Genomic DNA, 16,119 nt, shown 5'->3' with positions numbered 1-16,119 from the left:
AGGGGTTCCAGGAGGCAGTGAGGATCAGCATCACTTTTCCCAGCTGGCCCTTTTGGTTTGGGAGCAGTGGGGGAATCCCTCCTCTCCTTGAAGAGAGACGTGGGGGAGAGAATCTGCCTCAGTGGCCAGTCTGGCCCAAACCACGACAGATTTATTGGCGCCCAACCGAGACTTGATCAGGGCTCTGATAGATTGCCTGAATAGTTTGAATTCCAGCTTGCTCAGAGATTTAAAACAGACAGCTCACACCATGTCATTCTTAAGCAAATTGTAATATCGTGTCTTTAGAGAGCTTTGTTTGAAGTTAATTGATGCAACTCTGCTTAACCTGGTTTAATTGCTCTTTGAGCTTGTATGCAATGGTTTAAACATGCTGTTTTGGTGTGGTTTGGGATTCAGATTACCTGGATAACAGTTCTACCTGCGTATCTCAGGCATCATGTGATGGATTCTATTACTAGTTAACACTTTTGGTTTTACCTGGGGAAGGTTTACATTGCCCTTTAATGCTTATGCCAAAGTGACACCATCACAGCTATGGGATGGAAACCTTTCGGGCTGTTACGATAAGGAATGCATCGCTGATAACACTTTGGCTAAATTAACTGGCTGTTTTATGTAATACATTGCTTTTACATCTTCATCAATTTCGGAGCCTCTAAGAACTTTTCCGGTGGAGTTTCAGTTCTTTAATTAATTTGTGCCTACTCATAACAGGCTTGTGCTCCTGTTCTGTTTCATGGTTCCCTTAGTAGTCTACAAAGCCTGGCATCTTTGCCCATAAACTTGTATTTTATGCATTAGAATCACTCCTCTCTTGTTTGGACAGGAGGTAGGAACAAAATGAGCTCAACTGAAGTCCTTCTCAGAAAGTGAAAAAATATTCAACTGCTTCCAAGCACAAGACAAGGTAAAGTTACAAAGTGTTTTTTACACAAAATCTACTGGTTCTGGCAAACAATTTATCTCAAGTGACTGTTTTTCAGATATTTAAATAATGAGCCTTTTATATTTTACCCAAGAGATTTCATATGTTGGACCTTTTAAGATTTTAAAAGATCAAGTTCTGTAAGACTCAATTAATTGTAAGAGAAGGCAGTCTACACATCAATAAAATAAAACATTTTGTCATAGCTTCTTTTAGGGATTTTACTGTAAGTAAAAAATTTATCCCTTTACTGTAAGAATAATGTTATCTTTTCCTCTTCAATGAAGTTCATAAGACAAAAGTAAGTCTGTATAAAAATTTAAGTAGCAGAGGATAAGTGATTTCTAATATTTCATGCCATAAAAATTATCCTCTCAAAAATCATTAAATATTAAAAGGAATGTTCCGAGTCAAATTTCCTTGTACAACAGTATCCCCGCCTATATTTGTAAAACCAGCATATATCTTTGATTATAAACACAAAATCTCCTTAAACCAGAGTTCACCTGAATTCGTTATCATTCACATTCATGAAACTGGACCTAACAGTCAATTGGCAAGAGTGAATAGTGAGGTACACATTAGTCTTGCAAACATGTTTCTTTGAAGGATTCATCTTGATTTACATGATTTACTGATATTGTTTGTATGGGATACGAAGTTCAGCAGATGAAGTGGCCAACACCAAGCCTAGTTTCACACCAGCTGAATTCAATCTAAGAGTGAACTCGGCTGTTAAAAGAGATAATTCAGAAGGAAGAGGCGGGAGGTTCCTCCGGCATGCTGGCTATAGCAGCATGCTGGACTCATACTGAGCAGGTGAAGGCTTGTGATTGCAGGAATCCCATAGTGTGACACAAGAAAGTGTAGATCTCAGTGCCAGATTGTTTTCCCTATAAGCCCAGTGCAGATGCTGTGGGGTTTTGGACCAGATCAGTTCACAGAACAGATTCATTCTGACTGCTAAATCCAAACCAACAAACTCAAAGGCAGGAAACAGCCACATACAGAACTGCCCCTTCTGGTGGTGGCTCGATGGAAAAGCAGATTCAGTTGATGCTAGTGAAACTGCACCCTAAGTCCATCGCATCTGTGTGGTCATCATCTCATTTCTGTACATCTGTTTCTCAATAAACCGTTCTAACTCTTTTTACTAATTTTGTATATAGGTAGTATTAGCTTTTACCTTAATTTGGCTTGAATTACGCCAGTTATCTTCCTGACATAGGATAGAGCTTTTCTAGAAGTGTGTTATTGTTAAAATCAAGATACTGAGATGCCGACATCCTTTAGCTGCCCAGAATATTGACCCTGAGTATCCCTCCAGAGGAAAGCAAGGAACCTTATTTTCAGGGCCAGTTTAGGAGCTATTAGTGCAGGAAACTATGCAGGAAATGCATCTTCTGGTGGAAAAAAAAGTAAGCAGAAAATCTCTGCATTGTAAAATAGGGCAGATAGATCAGACTTGGGCACCTGCAGATCTTAATGGTAGTTTGTCACATCATGCAACTGTGCTATTTTTACTGGAGATGTGCAGACACAAAAATAATATCTTATAAATAAAACTCTAAACACACCAATTCACTGTCCTTGAAATGGGTTGAGTCCCCAATCCTTACAATAGTGAAAAGGCAGAGTATCTGTCCATTTTACTGTAAGATATAATTTCATGCTGAAATTTCACTATTCAAATAATCACAGGAATTAGCACATCTCAGAGATCACATATTCAGTCAGCTTTTGCAATCAGTACTCATATCTATATACATACATATGTGTGATCATAGATACCGCAGTGGCGTTCCTCATGTCCTTGTTGTAATTTTGGGGTAGTTCATTCAGGGTTTGAAAGAAAGAAACTGTCAGACAATGATTTACAAAGGAGCATAAAGAGATGATTCAGAGCAGAGATGAGAAAAACAAATTAAAAAATAGAAATTTTTAAAAGTAACTATAAAAACCTTACTCAATATCATGAAAAGCATGACCCTGGCACAATTTAGCATACACGAGACTGGTAGCCACTGTCACTTTTCCTTATCCTGTTTGACTGACTGGGAACAAGATCAGACAGGCGATACATGCCCAATTGCTGTGTTCACAATGCAGCTCCCATAGCTGCTACCACCAAAACCCCATAGATTACATAGTAGAAACATGAAATTTTACCCCACCCTCAATAAAGAGAAGGAACATGAAACCTATATAATTTTATACATAAAGTTGTATAATCATAACTCTGGTACTCTACACTCTCTCTCCCTCTGGTTCCCCAAACAATGAGTACAATTGAGCTTTCGGTACTAAAACATCTGTTGTCTTAAAACCACATTGTAGTTGTTAATTGCAATTAAAGAAGCTGAGCCTTATCACCGTCAGTTGCTTACCTAATGAGCTGTAATCTTTTTTTCTTATGGGCTTAGTGGGATGCTGTTCTTAAATTTACAGCTAGGAATACAGAGCGCTCAGAGCCAAACAGAAAGCAAATGTAGAATTAAAACTGAAAAAGATTTAAGAAACTTTCTGAAAAAGTTATTTTCCTAACTACCTTCTCTTAAATGAAAAATTCTGAACGTACAGCTGCACTCAGGCTATAATTATAGGAAATCCAGTGTTGATACTGCAAGCAGATATGTCATCAATTCCCTTTAAAAATGACTGAGTTATGTTTTTAAAGAAATTGCATTTTGTGCTTCTATGCTTATTGCTGTATTGGTTAAAAACCTTATCCTGATTTCCAGCATATGTCACTTCTACTCACTTCATATGCTGAGAATGTCCTCAAAGATAAACAGTTCTTTTCTCTCTCATTAAAGTTTACTCTACTGACATATTTACAGCAAGCAACCATATGCTTCCTCAATCTTTATTTTTATAGGATCAGCAAGTCAGCTTTTTCTGTACGACAGGTTCACGTTTTTGCATCTGTCATACTTTGAAGAATGCCTTTCTGAGAAGTTTTCCTGCATTGCCGCCTTCTAACACACTGCACTGAAACTGCACCACTGAATACAGTACTGAATTTAGCAATGTCAAGTTAGGCTTCTTTTCCAGTTACTAAATTCCTGCTACCCAGTAGGTTTTAGCTCCCATAGCCTCCTTCATCATCCTCATTAAAACCTGAGGCAGAGCTCTTACTTAATTTTGGGGCCATATCAAATTGTTTTAATTTCTACCAGATCCTTAGTACTTAGTAGTCGGTTTTCATTTTTTCTTAAAATAGCCTAAGAACATTTAGATACTTATTACATACTTTTTGCGGGATTTCTGCCTTTCTTGAACTTCAAAATATAGCTTCAAATATCAATATAACTTGGCATTTTCAGGCCTCACACTATAGTCTATATCCCTAAGATCCTTATCACATTGAATTTCACTACTGTACTCCAATATACTCTATTAACTTTATTAAAAAATATACTTTGAAATTGAAAGCCACAGATAGAGTGTTAGTTCTGTCGATCATTACATTAAGCCTAAAATGAATCAATACTCTCAGGGTATGGTTCTTTTCTCTGACCAATTCTCTCATGGATTCCTTACTGTTTTCCAAACTAACCTAACACCATGTCTTGTTAGTTTGGTCACAGTGAAGTGAAGCAGTGATGTGGACAATTACACTGGGATATAACTCAATCATACAATATTCTTAATAATTGTTCTCAATTTTTTTATCTGGGTAGTTGCAACAGTTTAAACTTCTTGTAATGTTGCAGAGCAATCTGTAAGCATATTTCCAGCATTATCCCGAAAGAACAATTACTATTCCCTCCCAGAGTAACTTCCATCTGAAATACTGCTTTTGTGTTAGTAGTACATCATGAAATACTTGACCATTTTGCTAATACTTTGTGTTTCTTAGCAGTTTACCATAACATTACTAAACACCACCAACCACCACCTTTGATTCTAGCTTTCTTGAAGAACAACATGAAAGATACCTGTTCTTATACCTTCCAGCATCAGTCATAACCAATTGTAACTTCTGTTTCTTAAATAACCTCTAACAAAAGCGTTACCTACACAAATACAGATATTGAGTGAGTAACATAAAACTATTTTCATGCATAGAAGCACAAAATTCTGTTGCATGAAAATAATTTTTTTTTGCACGTAGAGTGTACAAATGCGGAGAACAGCAGCTACTCCCCCTTTAATCACACACTTCTGTCTTGCTAAGTACTCACTACTTAAAATTGAAATAAACTGTTAATTCTTCTCATAACGCACCTTTAGGGTCAGCCTCACAACATTACACTCCTGCAGAGGGTTCAGTTTCAGCGTTTCTCCCAAGTTACTGCAGCCTGATGTTTGATGCTGCATCTCACAGCAAACACAGACGCCATCACTGTCAAATTTAATCTGTGGAGGAAAAAAAAAAGGTCAGAGAAAGTATAAATCAACATAAATACATTTCCCAGAAATTATATTTACACTTATTGTGACAGTAATGACTACTAAATGCAAAATGAAAATCTCTATGCAGAATCCCCTGAAGCAGATTCCTTCCATTGGCTAATATAAGCTATAAAACCTGGTAAAATACAGAAAGAGGATACAACACCAAAGAAGAGTGTTACTTTTTATGACTCTCTTGGAAAAAATTTTGCATTACAGGGGTAGAGGAAACTAGAGTAACTCAACCAAAACCGCATCAAATCATATTAAATGGGGAAAGACAAAAACAATAATAGAAAAAAAACCAGAACACACATGAAGCAGTCATGATCACAAGTGTAACTTACCCTTACATGTACATGGAAAAATAATTACAAAAGAAACTATGACGTATACTTGAGACGAGAACATAGCATGAAGAAAAAGCAGAGGAAGTAAGAGGTAGATGTCATCTCATATTTTTACTTTGGAAAAGGTTTGCTTTCTATTTTTCTATGTTCAGTTTGTCTTGACTACAGTAAGCATTCAACGTTTTTACATTTTAAAAAACATTATGCATTCTATTCTTCAAAGACTTGCAGTAAAGCATGCCTTGCTGAGAAGACTGAACCTTGATCATTCTCAAAACGTAAAGATATCTGTAAGTGATTCTAAAATAATCCCATTCAGCTCAATGAAAATGTTCATTATACTGATTTTGACTTCCTCATTAAAAAACATAAAAAACCCAAACAAAAAAAAAATCTCCAAACTAAAAACCACAGCAATGTTTATTCTTCTGCTTCCATCCAACAAAGATTTTTTTTTTTTAGCCAAAATTTAACTCCCTAGATGTTTTTACCTAGCCTGTTAATATGAACTGTCATTGCTTTAAATTTTCTCAATGGGATATTTATATGATTTCCAGAAAAAAAAAATCCTAATGCAAATATGTATTTACTTTTTTTAATTCAAATTATCTCTAGCATGTTGTACACTTCCTGAGCAGAGATAGCCACATTCCTCATAGAATTACCTCACAAAGCCTTACACATAGAATCATTTCAACAGAATATTTTCTTACTGCTTAAGACCTTGAAGTATGTTTAAATTGTTCATATAATCTTCATAGCTACATATTTAAATATATGTATTTTTTAGTGTCACCCCTATCAGGCTTATCTTGTACTCTCTGCTTACGTGCTGGTGACCAGAAGAGCAGTTGCAAAAGCAGAGAGTCCATTAAAAAAACATAATAAACTTTATAAGATGAGATAGAGATGAATGAAAGCTTGCCATATACAGTGATGAAGGCAAGCTCAGGGCAGGATGATATCTCAGTGGGCTTCAATTCCCGAGACTCCAGATTGCCCTCTAGCCCGTATAATTTGCAAAAAGGCTTTAAAAAAATCTGTGTATGTAAATTATACCATTTCCCATATACTCAAAGGCAGCACTGGAAAGAACGGTCTATAGCAACTCACAAAGGCTGGTTGTACGCTAAGCCATAGACACTGTAAAAGAAATAAAGCAAAAAAGAAAAATAGTTTGAGCACCTTTATAATAGTCATCTTGTTTACTTCTAATTAGCATACAATTTCACTCACAAAGCTGTTTTAACAATTTCAGACAGTGGGGTTTTTTTTCAATTCTTGTCATTTAATACTCTCTTTTAAGAGGTGAAAGATCTGAGCAAAACCCAAAGACACAGCTTATGATAACCTCAGATCTCCAAATCAATGGAAAATACAAAGCACTGCATGCCACTGGGGAGGTCTTGCTCCCAAACCTCTCTGGGAATGTCACAAATGGTGTCAACTGTTAGATAAACGCTACAGAGGAAGTTCAAAACTTACACTTTGAATTTAGAGCTGTGTCCAATTCAGTGGCTAGAATGTTACTGCACACTTGCTATACCAGCACACAGCAAATCAATATAGTCTTGAGCTCCTAGAAAGTTTTTATAATGAGAAAAATGGACTTCAGACAAAGCTATCTATGTCAAGATCATCTGTTCTCTGATTCATGCTGCTCTGTTCAGTGAAAGATTGTCACTGACTCACGATGGGATGTATTTGACATTTCTAATACAAAATACAGACCCCAAGTCTACTTTTAACTCATGTAATGAACAGGTGACACAGAAATAAGGCTGAAAAGATAAATACTTTCTTGGTCAAGATTCCCCATCTATAAGAGATTCTCAATTCATTCTGAAAGATGTTCCATAACTTCACACTGCCCAGGAACTCTCCCTTTAATTCAATTCTTTAAAATAGTTAAAAGAGAATTGCTTACATTAAAGTTCCTGCAAAACATAAAGACATCTTCAAAATCATAGCATATCCAAAATCACCTAAGACTTGCAACCAGACTGCAAAACAAAACGTACATTTGTTGAGAGCTTTTAACAGTTTTCCCTCTTGTCCACCTTTTCCTTCAAATGTTTGTGAAGTGAGATCTTTGCTCACTTGTGTGTCTGTAATGGGGAGCGGTGCAAACAGCCACGCATGTCATCACATCTCTGCTCGCACCAGTGCGGCAGCTGAAAGCAGTTTTGAGCCCTCATTCTCCAGAGTGCTCCTCACTGCCCTACTGTTGCCCACACTTGTGCACACAGGGTCAAGAATTCACACAGCTATCCTGTGACCTAAACATTGCCCAAACTAACTTTTCTTTTCTCGTGTGGGAGTGGTTTGTTTTTAGTCCAGATCAGACCTCAAATGCCATTCAGCGTGTGGCTTCATAAATGCAGGCAGCAGCACAAACAATAGAGTGACAGTGGTGCAGGGAGGAGCTGGGATTATCCCGTCCAGCTGCAGGGCTGCTGTTTCCAGTCTCAGGCACAACTACATCAAAACTGTGCTCCATCTCCATACTCTGCTGTGTTTAAATCTCTTTCTGGTTGGCAGAGCTCAAGAATAAAGCATCATTCACTTCACCCCCTGGACATACTCTCTACGCCATCCTGTATATATTTGCATTACACTTTGTGATTCTCACTCATGCTAGTAAGTGCAGTCAGCAATCACAGTATAGTTTGTATACTTTCATATTTATGACAGTTGCACAGTACACCCTCATCTAACCTATATTTAAGATTTCAAACATCAGCCTAAGCTGCCTATATGCATAAATTGTCTTTTAAGTTTATTTTGTCTTCCCCAAAAGCAGTACTGTTACTTCAAAAGTGATAAAAGTGATTAAAAAAATCACTAAAATACGACTTTCATGTAGCAAATTGTCAAATAAGTAAAGGAACCTCCAACAGCAAAGAACAGAGAGAGCTTCAGACTTATTAAAAATACATACATGCACACACACAAAGCCCCCTATGTTACAATATAAGTAACAAAAATGTGCACAGACCAGACTTTTTTCATCTGTATCAATTAATCAAATTCTGCCTAGGTTTTAAAGGTGTCTTACCAAAGAAGAAATTACTGCCGAGTACACACACATTCTCACCAAAAAGGATAAGTTAGGGATGAAGCGACAGTGTTACTTTGCATCCTATTCTACCTTTTCCCCATTAAAAACGTAAAACATCTAGTGAAAGTAGTAATAGATTTTAATTTTTCTTTTAAATCAACCGTCAGGGGTTTTTATAGGGAATGTAAAAACAGCAGGACAAAACTTCAAAACAAAATATGAAAGTTCAAAAGTTGAAAACAAGGCAGCGAAGTGCAAGAAGGCCTCACATGTATGGGAGGGAACTTTAGTCCATTATAGCAGCTTATGCAAAGAGAAAGAGCAGGAGAATCCAAGTAAAGAATTAAGTTGAGTGGTAGGGAAATATCAAGAGAAAAAAATGACAAGTGAATAAGAACAAAACAAGTACATATATTTTCCTGGAATTTTAAAAATTGATTTTGAATGTGCACATAATTGAATGTAGCTACAGCACAAAGTGGAATACAAAGAAGCCTCAGCTCTGGAACTGGGCTATGCCATTCACCTCTACGCGAAGCTGCACTTGCTTTGCTTTGACTATTCCAGCAAAACATAATACAGGGAAAAAGGGGTCTTCCTTTATATGTTACTATAACCACAGGCCAATTTCAGTCATACAACTGAAAAATAAATTATAAGCAATCTTTCTATACAGAGACAGACACTATTGCTACTTCTCTGAATAATAAGCAACTGTAAATTTGATTAAAACTAGAACATTTATTTTAAAATTACTGGGTGACTTACGATAAGATAGGTACATCCAGTAAAGACAAAGAAAGACTAAGAAATAAAACATCACTAACAAAATTCTATCTTGTAATAGAATTTAAATTAAAATACAGTAATTTCTCTACCCACATATGTTAAGCACCATTTTCAGAGATTAATTTCTTGAAAAAGAAATGTCTATGACAAAAATGTTGTTTCTCATACACATATTAATGAACAGCTTGAGTGTGTAACTGCTCTGTACACATCCTACTCTTACCGACTTAAAACAGTATCTTGAGGTTTTGGCTGCAGGATCTACAGCTAATCATGGGGAAAAAAATCCAATTAAATTTTCATAACAAGCCATTAAAGCTACTGGCATTTTTTTTTGTTCCTCAGTGTTGTATGTTGCTAAGCTGCAGGATAAGGAGCAAAACCACCAAATTGACAAATTACACATTCAAAATGCTAACATATGGTGAGCACATTTTACATACTCACACAAATATATTTATTATGCAATCTACAATAAATCCCCAGTGTTTAAAGGAAAATAAGACCCTCATCTCATTCTTCTTCTTCAAACAACTACTCTACATATGAAATGCTTCTGAATTTAAACTCCACAACATAGTAGATACTGTTATGACTTTTAAAGCATGAGTAAGTTAGACAGAAATACTGCAAGTAAAAAAGTTTACTTTCAATTTGACTTTTGAACTGTACTGTGTTTGCAAATTTACTAGTACACTTTTGACTGGTATAGTTACATTAGATATTAACTACATCTCAAACCGCATTTCTACAAAAGCTGCATTTTGACTTTTAGAGCTGCATCACTGTAAAGTAAATCTGTATCCTGCAAGGCGACCAAAAGATTTAGAGCTCTCTGATAATGTACACCCGGTCACATAGTGCAGGACCGCACAGATCTACAACTGAAGTGAGCTATCTAAGGAACTAACATGAAATATAAGCTTAGAACAAGCTGTTAGGAAACTGGTATTTTTCCTTTTTGAGTGAAAACCAGTAATAAAATAATTGAATATGTTCAACATAACACACTACCAAAATTCTGAGTCAAATAAAGCAGTACTGTTCACTACAATGCATCTCTCCCAGTGGGTGGTCTACAAGAACAGAACTCGAACTCCACACATATAAGCACTTCAACATGGTAATACAATGTATTCACGTGCAAATCCCCAACCTGACTGAAATGTGATTTTGAGCAAGGAAACTCTAAAAAGCAAGGTCTGGGCAGAAGAAATTCTTTTTTTTGAACAGTTATGTTACAATGAACAGTCACAGTGAAATTAAACTGCCCTCATCTAGTACAACACACTGTGGCAAAGCTACTTAGTATTTCACCACGCTCTGAAAATTGAAACTAGCAGTTTGAACATTTGGTTTATCTTCTTTTGCCAGCTCAGCATTGCACTCGTTGAGAGGAAAATTTGCACATTCCATCTGCATCAGGAATGAAAAGCTGGGGGGAATACAAGTGAAATGTAACTGTTGCCTTTTAATTTACTAGCCAAATACACTGGCTTTAGAAAAAATGCAAAACACTATTTGCAAGACTCTTGCTTAAGTGACAACCTTCTTAACCTGGAGAAACAAGCAAAGGTTTCCTTTGAATTCTGCCGCAAGAGAACAGATGGAGAAAGCACCTCCCACAAGGTCCCACATGGCCACCCACCAAACCTCTTACCCCCAAAACGCTAACCCAAGGACAAAACCTGCTTCTACCTGCAAACCCTCTGCCTGCATGCTGAAGGCACTTCTTTGATACCATGCCCTTCCCTTGATGGCGATTAGAACAAGACTAGAGAAGGCAAGATAAAGGAGGGAAGAGGAGGGGGAAATATACAGGTAAAGAACCTAAGGCTACTTTAAAGTTCAGATCAAATGTGGTCCCATGAAAATCACCGAATCAAGGATATTTTGAAACGTTAAATTTCCAATACACCCCAAACAACTGAAACACAATTTTTTCAAATAGCTGGAGAAAGAAAAAAAAAATCCAAAACAAATTTATTCCTTTTAATTTTCATCAATAATCAGAGAATTCAACTGCACAGCTCAGTCACTGCTGCTTACTTCTGCAGCAGTAGTTTTCCTATTAAAGGTGGCGATTCTGATCAAAACTGAAGAGGAGACGTGGTTCATAACCACAGAAGAGGTCACTGAAGAAAACATGTAAAAGACTTTCTGTGGACTTGTCTTTTTCTTGGTAGTGAACATCTAAGCACTGGCTGGAGCCAATGCTTTCTTTGTCTGTGAATGTGCTAATCAAGCAGAACTTTGCTTATTTCAACTTTCTGTCCCCACAATGCCACTTTGTTGATTCTCATTAACTTCATTTTCTTCCTTTTGTCCTACACCTCTAATATAGCTTGTATTAGGAGAAATTAAAATGCTCCCTTTCTTTCATCTAAGTCCTTCTGCTTGGTGCAAAGGCCGATAAGGAATCCTAACACAGATACATTATCACAATACATCCTAGAACAGAGATCACGTATGGCTAGGCGGTATTATTAAACGATAAATCCTGTCAGCACGTTTAAAAGGCTCTAACAAGCACATACAGAATCAGAGTTATCAGTAGTCTGAGTAAGCAACTGAATTGGAGGCGTAGGGATTTTTCAGTGGGCTTTGCTGAGTAGCTCTGTTTGGTCACGGCTGCCTCAAAGGATCTAGAAAAGCAGACATACACACGCAGCAAAACCCATGCATGCGCAAAGCCATGACAGCATCAATGGCACTGTTCTTGCTACGTGCATGCCTCTCCATCTGGGACAGGATTTGCTATTTAAATTCTATTCCCACAGCTTACTGGACACCTGTGAAAACTGTCAGTAATGACACTGGTTACTACTGAGTGAGAGGAAAAAGACAGCACACACAAGTACAAATGGCTCCCCTCAGACAGATATACATACAGACACATTTTTTTCATTTATTACCATAGTCAGTTAAATGTCAAACCAGTAACTAGTTAAGAACACGTTGGTTCTGAAATAATTTATGTATCAAACAGTACAGAAATTGTAGGTGATTTTGCCAACAAATCAAACAATGACCTGTTTAGCAACGAAGAGGTAAATTCATGTTTCCAAAATTCCGACGTTCCTTCCTTTTTTTCTTTAGGGTTTTGATACTATCCTACCTGAGAGATGTGGCTAGATGGCAGTGCTTGAGAATATGGAACATGAAGTATAACCAGCAGACTAGCAGAGCATGATGTCTGGACACAAGCCTAAGCTATTCATTACAGTGACACTACAGGTCAAAACACCGTGTTTGAAAATTATAGCAGATAGGTCACATAATACAGTTATATAGTTGCATTAGCTAGTTAAGAAAGCATTCATTTTGAGAGACAGTTTATTCTTTCTTCCATGCAGATACGAAGCCATTTTTGTAAGTCTTCATGGGAAGTTCTGGTATACATGCAGTCCTTTAAAGTAACTTCTAAATAGTCCCAATATCAAAGTAAGGATCTTAAAACAAATTAGTAAGACTCACTTCAAAGATCTTCTACAAAAAATACCTACGATACTTCTTTTTTTCATGAAAAAAAAAAAACAAACCCACAACAAACCCCCTATTTTCCCATAAAACTCCAACGTACATCTTACAACAGCTCCAGGTTCCACCAGTTGATTTTTCCAACTCTGCAGCACAACCCCAACTCCCCATCAAAATGAGAGCCAGGAATTTTATCAAGAGTTTCCCAGACCAAATATTTGATAGGTAAAACCCTCCCTTCCTCTCTTCGGGCCACTGTAGTTTTCCACTGAGTCATCTACCTGGCTCCATCCATCCGGCTCTATAAAGCCTTTACCCCAATCAAACCTGGAGTTGGCAAACACTAGAAAGCTGAGCAGAATCCCCAGCTGATGGAGCTGCAGCCGCACCCCTCCCAAATGGAACAGGTGACAGGAAAACAGAACGCAGGCTTCAAAGCTGACTAAACAAGGTGAAGGCATATGACAGGTCACACCCAAACGGTTTCCTGTTCTATACTTTTCATGTGCCTTTCAAAAGATTCATCGAAACTTTTTATATTATTTTAACTCAGTTTTATTAAATATATCATATGGGAATGGAAGCCTGAAGGGTTTTAAGGGACAAAATCCCTAGGAACAAAGGAGGAAAACAATGGCTGGATAGAAGAGGTGCACAAGCATTTTGTGGAGTCATCTGTTGGCATTAGAGAGGAAAATGCCTTTTCTCTTTATCATTCAAATGATACGCCTTGGGGTGCGTGTGTGCACATATTCCTACTACTTAATGAATCCTTTGATTCATAAATTCATACAGTTTAAACAGTTTGATTGGTCTACTGACAGCCAGATTATACTAAAAAGAGCACTGATGCGTATCCATAAATATTCTCCAGCCCATTTGTCAATCTTGCAGTTCAATGTCATTTGTTTCCTGAATTAGAGGTGTGTGTTCATTGTTTTATTCTTCACTTTAAATCAGAGATTTCAGACATGAGTTTAGTTCTGTAGACATCTTCTTAAGTTTAAGCCAGAAAATATGTTAAGAGTTCAACGTACGTGTACTTTTTTCCTGAGATAAAAACACAAAGAATTTAGGTATACTGTACCTTTTAATAGTTTGGAGCATGCCACATCATGACAATTTTTATTTTTCCATATATTGTGTATTTTATTTAACATAAGTAACATACATAACTAATTTAGGATGGCAAATAAAGTATTAACATACACACACCAAATCAGTACATCTGTGAAATACACTAGCTGTATAAGGAACAACTGGACGAAATCCTGATAGTGCTGACATCAAATGCTAATCACTGCATTGCTTTGATGTGGCCTGTGTTCCACCATTTCGGTTTAAGTGTCATTTGCACCATGACACCAAGAAGCAAGTCTTTCTAATATTACAACTTACTTTTTGAGGTGACAGAACACTGTAAACACATTAGCACTTTAACTCTCAAGCTTTTCCCAATGTGATTTTTCATGTTAGAAGGCCTATAGATGGCTCTACTAAACATGTACTGTTTTGAAAATTAAAGGAGTATGTGTATAAAACCCAAACAAATGAAAAATAAAACCCATTGCTCTTTATAAAAGACTTGTTTTTCATTACTCACCAACTGACATCCTTCCAGGGACTTTACCAGCTGAGCGTTCTGACAAGAGAGAATGGAACCAGCCAAGTTCAGCATTACACACACTGCAGACAGCAGCATGAAAAAGGTTATCTGGAAAAAAACCAAACAACTTATTATTATTCACTGCAAGAGGCAAACAAGAAAAAAATATCATTTAGATGTTCAAGAACTTCCAGCCTGTCATACAATTACATAGATGGCAACATTTTGTACATTTTAAAAGAGAAAGTAGAGTATTCTTTAATTTGACAACATCCTCGGTCTCACACTATAAGAGAAAGCTAAATCAAAACTAGACTTGACTATCACCTATTTTCCTCAGCCATTTCAAAATCATGCATTTATCTCCCACTTTCATCACACACTCTTAGTAGTCTTGAAACAATTTAAATCCCTTTTGATGAGGATATGGTTATCTTAAAGAGGAAAAGTATTTGTGAATATCATGTATCAAGAGTTTGTACAAGTTAGGGAAAAAAAGGTGAATAAAATTCTGGATACGTATAACCACTTGGTTTTTAAATAACACTTACAATTTAAGCAGCATCCTCCATATCAACTACCCACTGCGTTAATTACTCCTTTTGCCTCTTCTCAAAATATGTCAAAACAATCGTTAACTTGATTGCATCAGTTTAACTATCATTTTATTGCTTTAAACGTAAAAAAAACCTGGCCCAGTGTGGGCAGACAGAAATCTCAACGTCTACGGAAACAGAAAGGCACAAGCAGTAAGAGGCCAAGAATAACCCTGTGCTCAATATGTGGCCACCTTAAATATTGCGTTCACGTTGCCATGGGACACATACTCCCATTGAGTTACGTGAAATTAGTAAGAAACTCTGTTGCATCTTTTTTCCATATGTATGCCCGTAGTTTACAATCTTTCCAGTCATTGTTCTCACAAGGTGTTCAATTCCATCAATGCATATGCTACAAATATTTTTGGCAACCTTAAAACCAAAATGGTTGGACCTTTTTTAGTGTTTTTCAAATGAAAAACAAGAATTTGAACAATTTGTCTCTTCACTAACCTAAGCCTTTCTTGAGAAATACCCAATTGATGCATCTTAGGGTTAAATTATATCTCCATTGCATATTTTGAGAGAAAACAAGATTTCAACTGTTTTTTACACTCCTATATTATGTGGAGGCATAAAAACATCAATTACTGCATTAACAGGCATAAAAAAATACGTTTAGTGTGCTTAATGTTTTTATCACAAATCAGTCTTTTCTAATATTGGCACAAGTACAGCAGTAAAGATAAACCTATCTGCAACCCTTTGAAGGAGCGGTCATTGTGGATCATGATGGAGAGCCAACACTGCACTATGAAACACTGTAGATGAAGTTAGATATACATCATTCATGAAATTAAGTATGCCTAACTTCCACATTAAAAGTTTCCTCAGAAAGTGAGTTCCTGAATGTTTGCTCTGAGAGCTCAGCGTGACGTATTTCCAGGAGCAGTACGAAACTGTCGGGA

General features: G+C 36.8%; 1 protein-coding gene across 1 annotated transcript in view; it reads right to left on the bottom strand.

Annotated features, from left to right (window-relative positions):
• FAM189A1 (family with sequence similarity 189, member A1) overlaps positions 1–16,119 on the bottom strand; it is an 83,962-nt gene that overhangs the window by 41,448 nt on the left and 26,395 nt on the right. The window contains exons 2-3 of the mRNA XM_009885754.1: positions 14,610–14,720; positions 5,159–5,290 (exon numbers count right to left, since the gene is read on the bottom strand). Coding sequence (XP_009884056.1) covers positions 5,159–5,290; positions 14,610–14,708 — 231 coding nt within the window. The 5' untranslated portion in view covers positions 14,709–14,720. The remainder of the gene's footprint in view (positions 1–5,158; positions 5,291–14,609; positions 14,721–16,119) is intronic.

The sequence above is a fragment of the Charadrius vociferus genome, unplaced genomic scaffold (assembly GCF_000708025.1).
Source record: "Charadrius vociferus isolate BGI_N301 unplaced genomic scaffold, ASM70802v2 scaffold325, whole genome shotgun sequence".
Taxonomy (NCBI): Eukaryota; Metazoa; Chordata; class Aves; order Charadriiformes; family Charadriidae; genus Charadrius; species Charadrius vociferus.
Note: the sequence above shows the minus strand (reverse complement) of the source record. Positions and strands in the feature narration are given on the sequence as shown.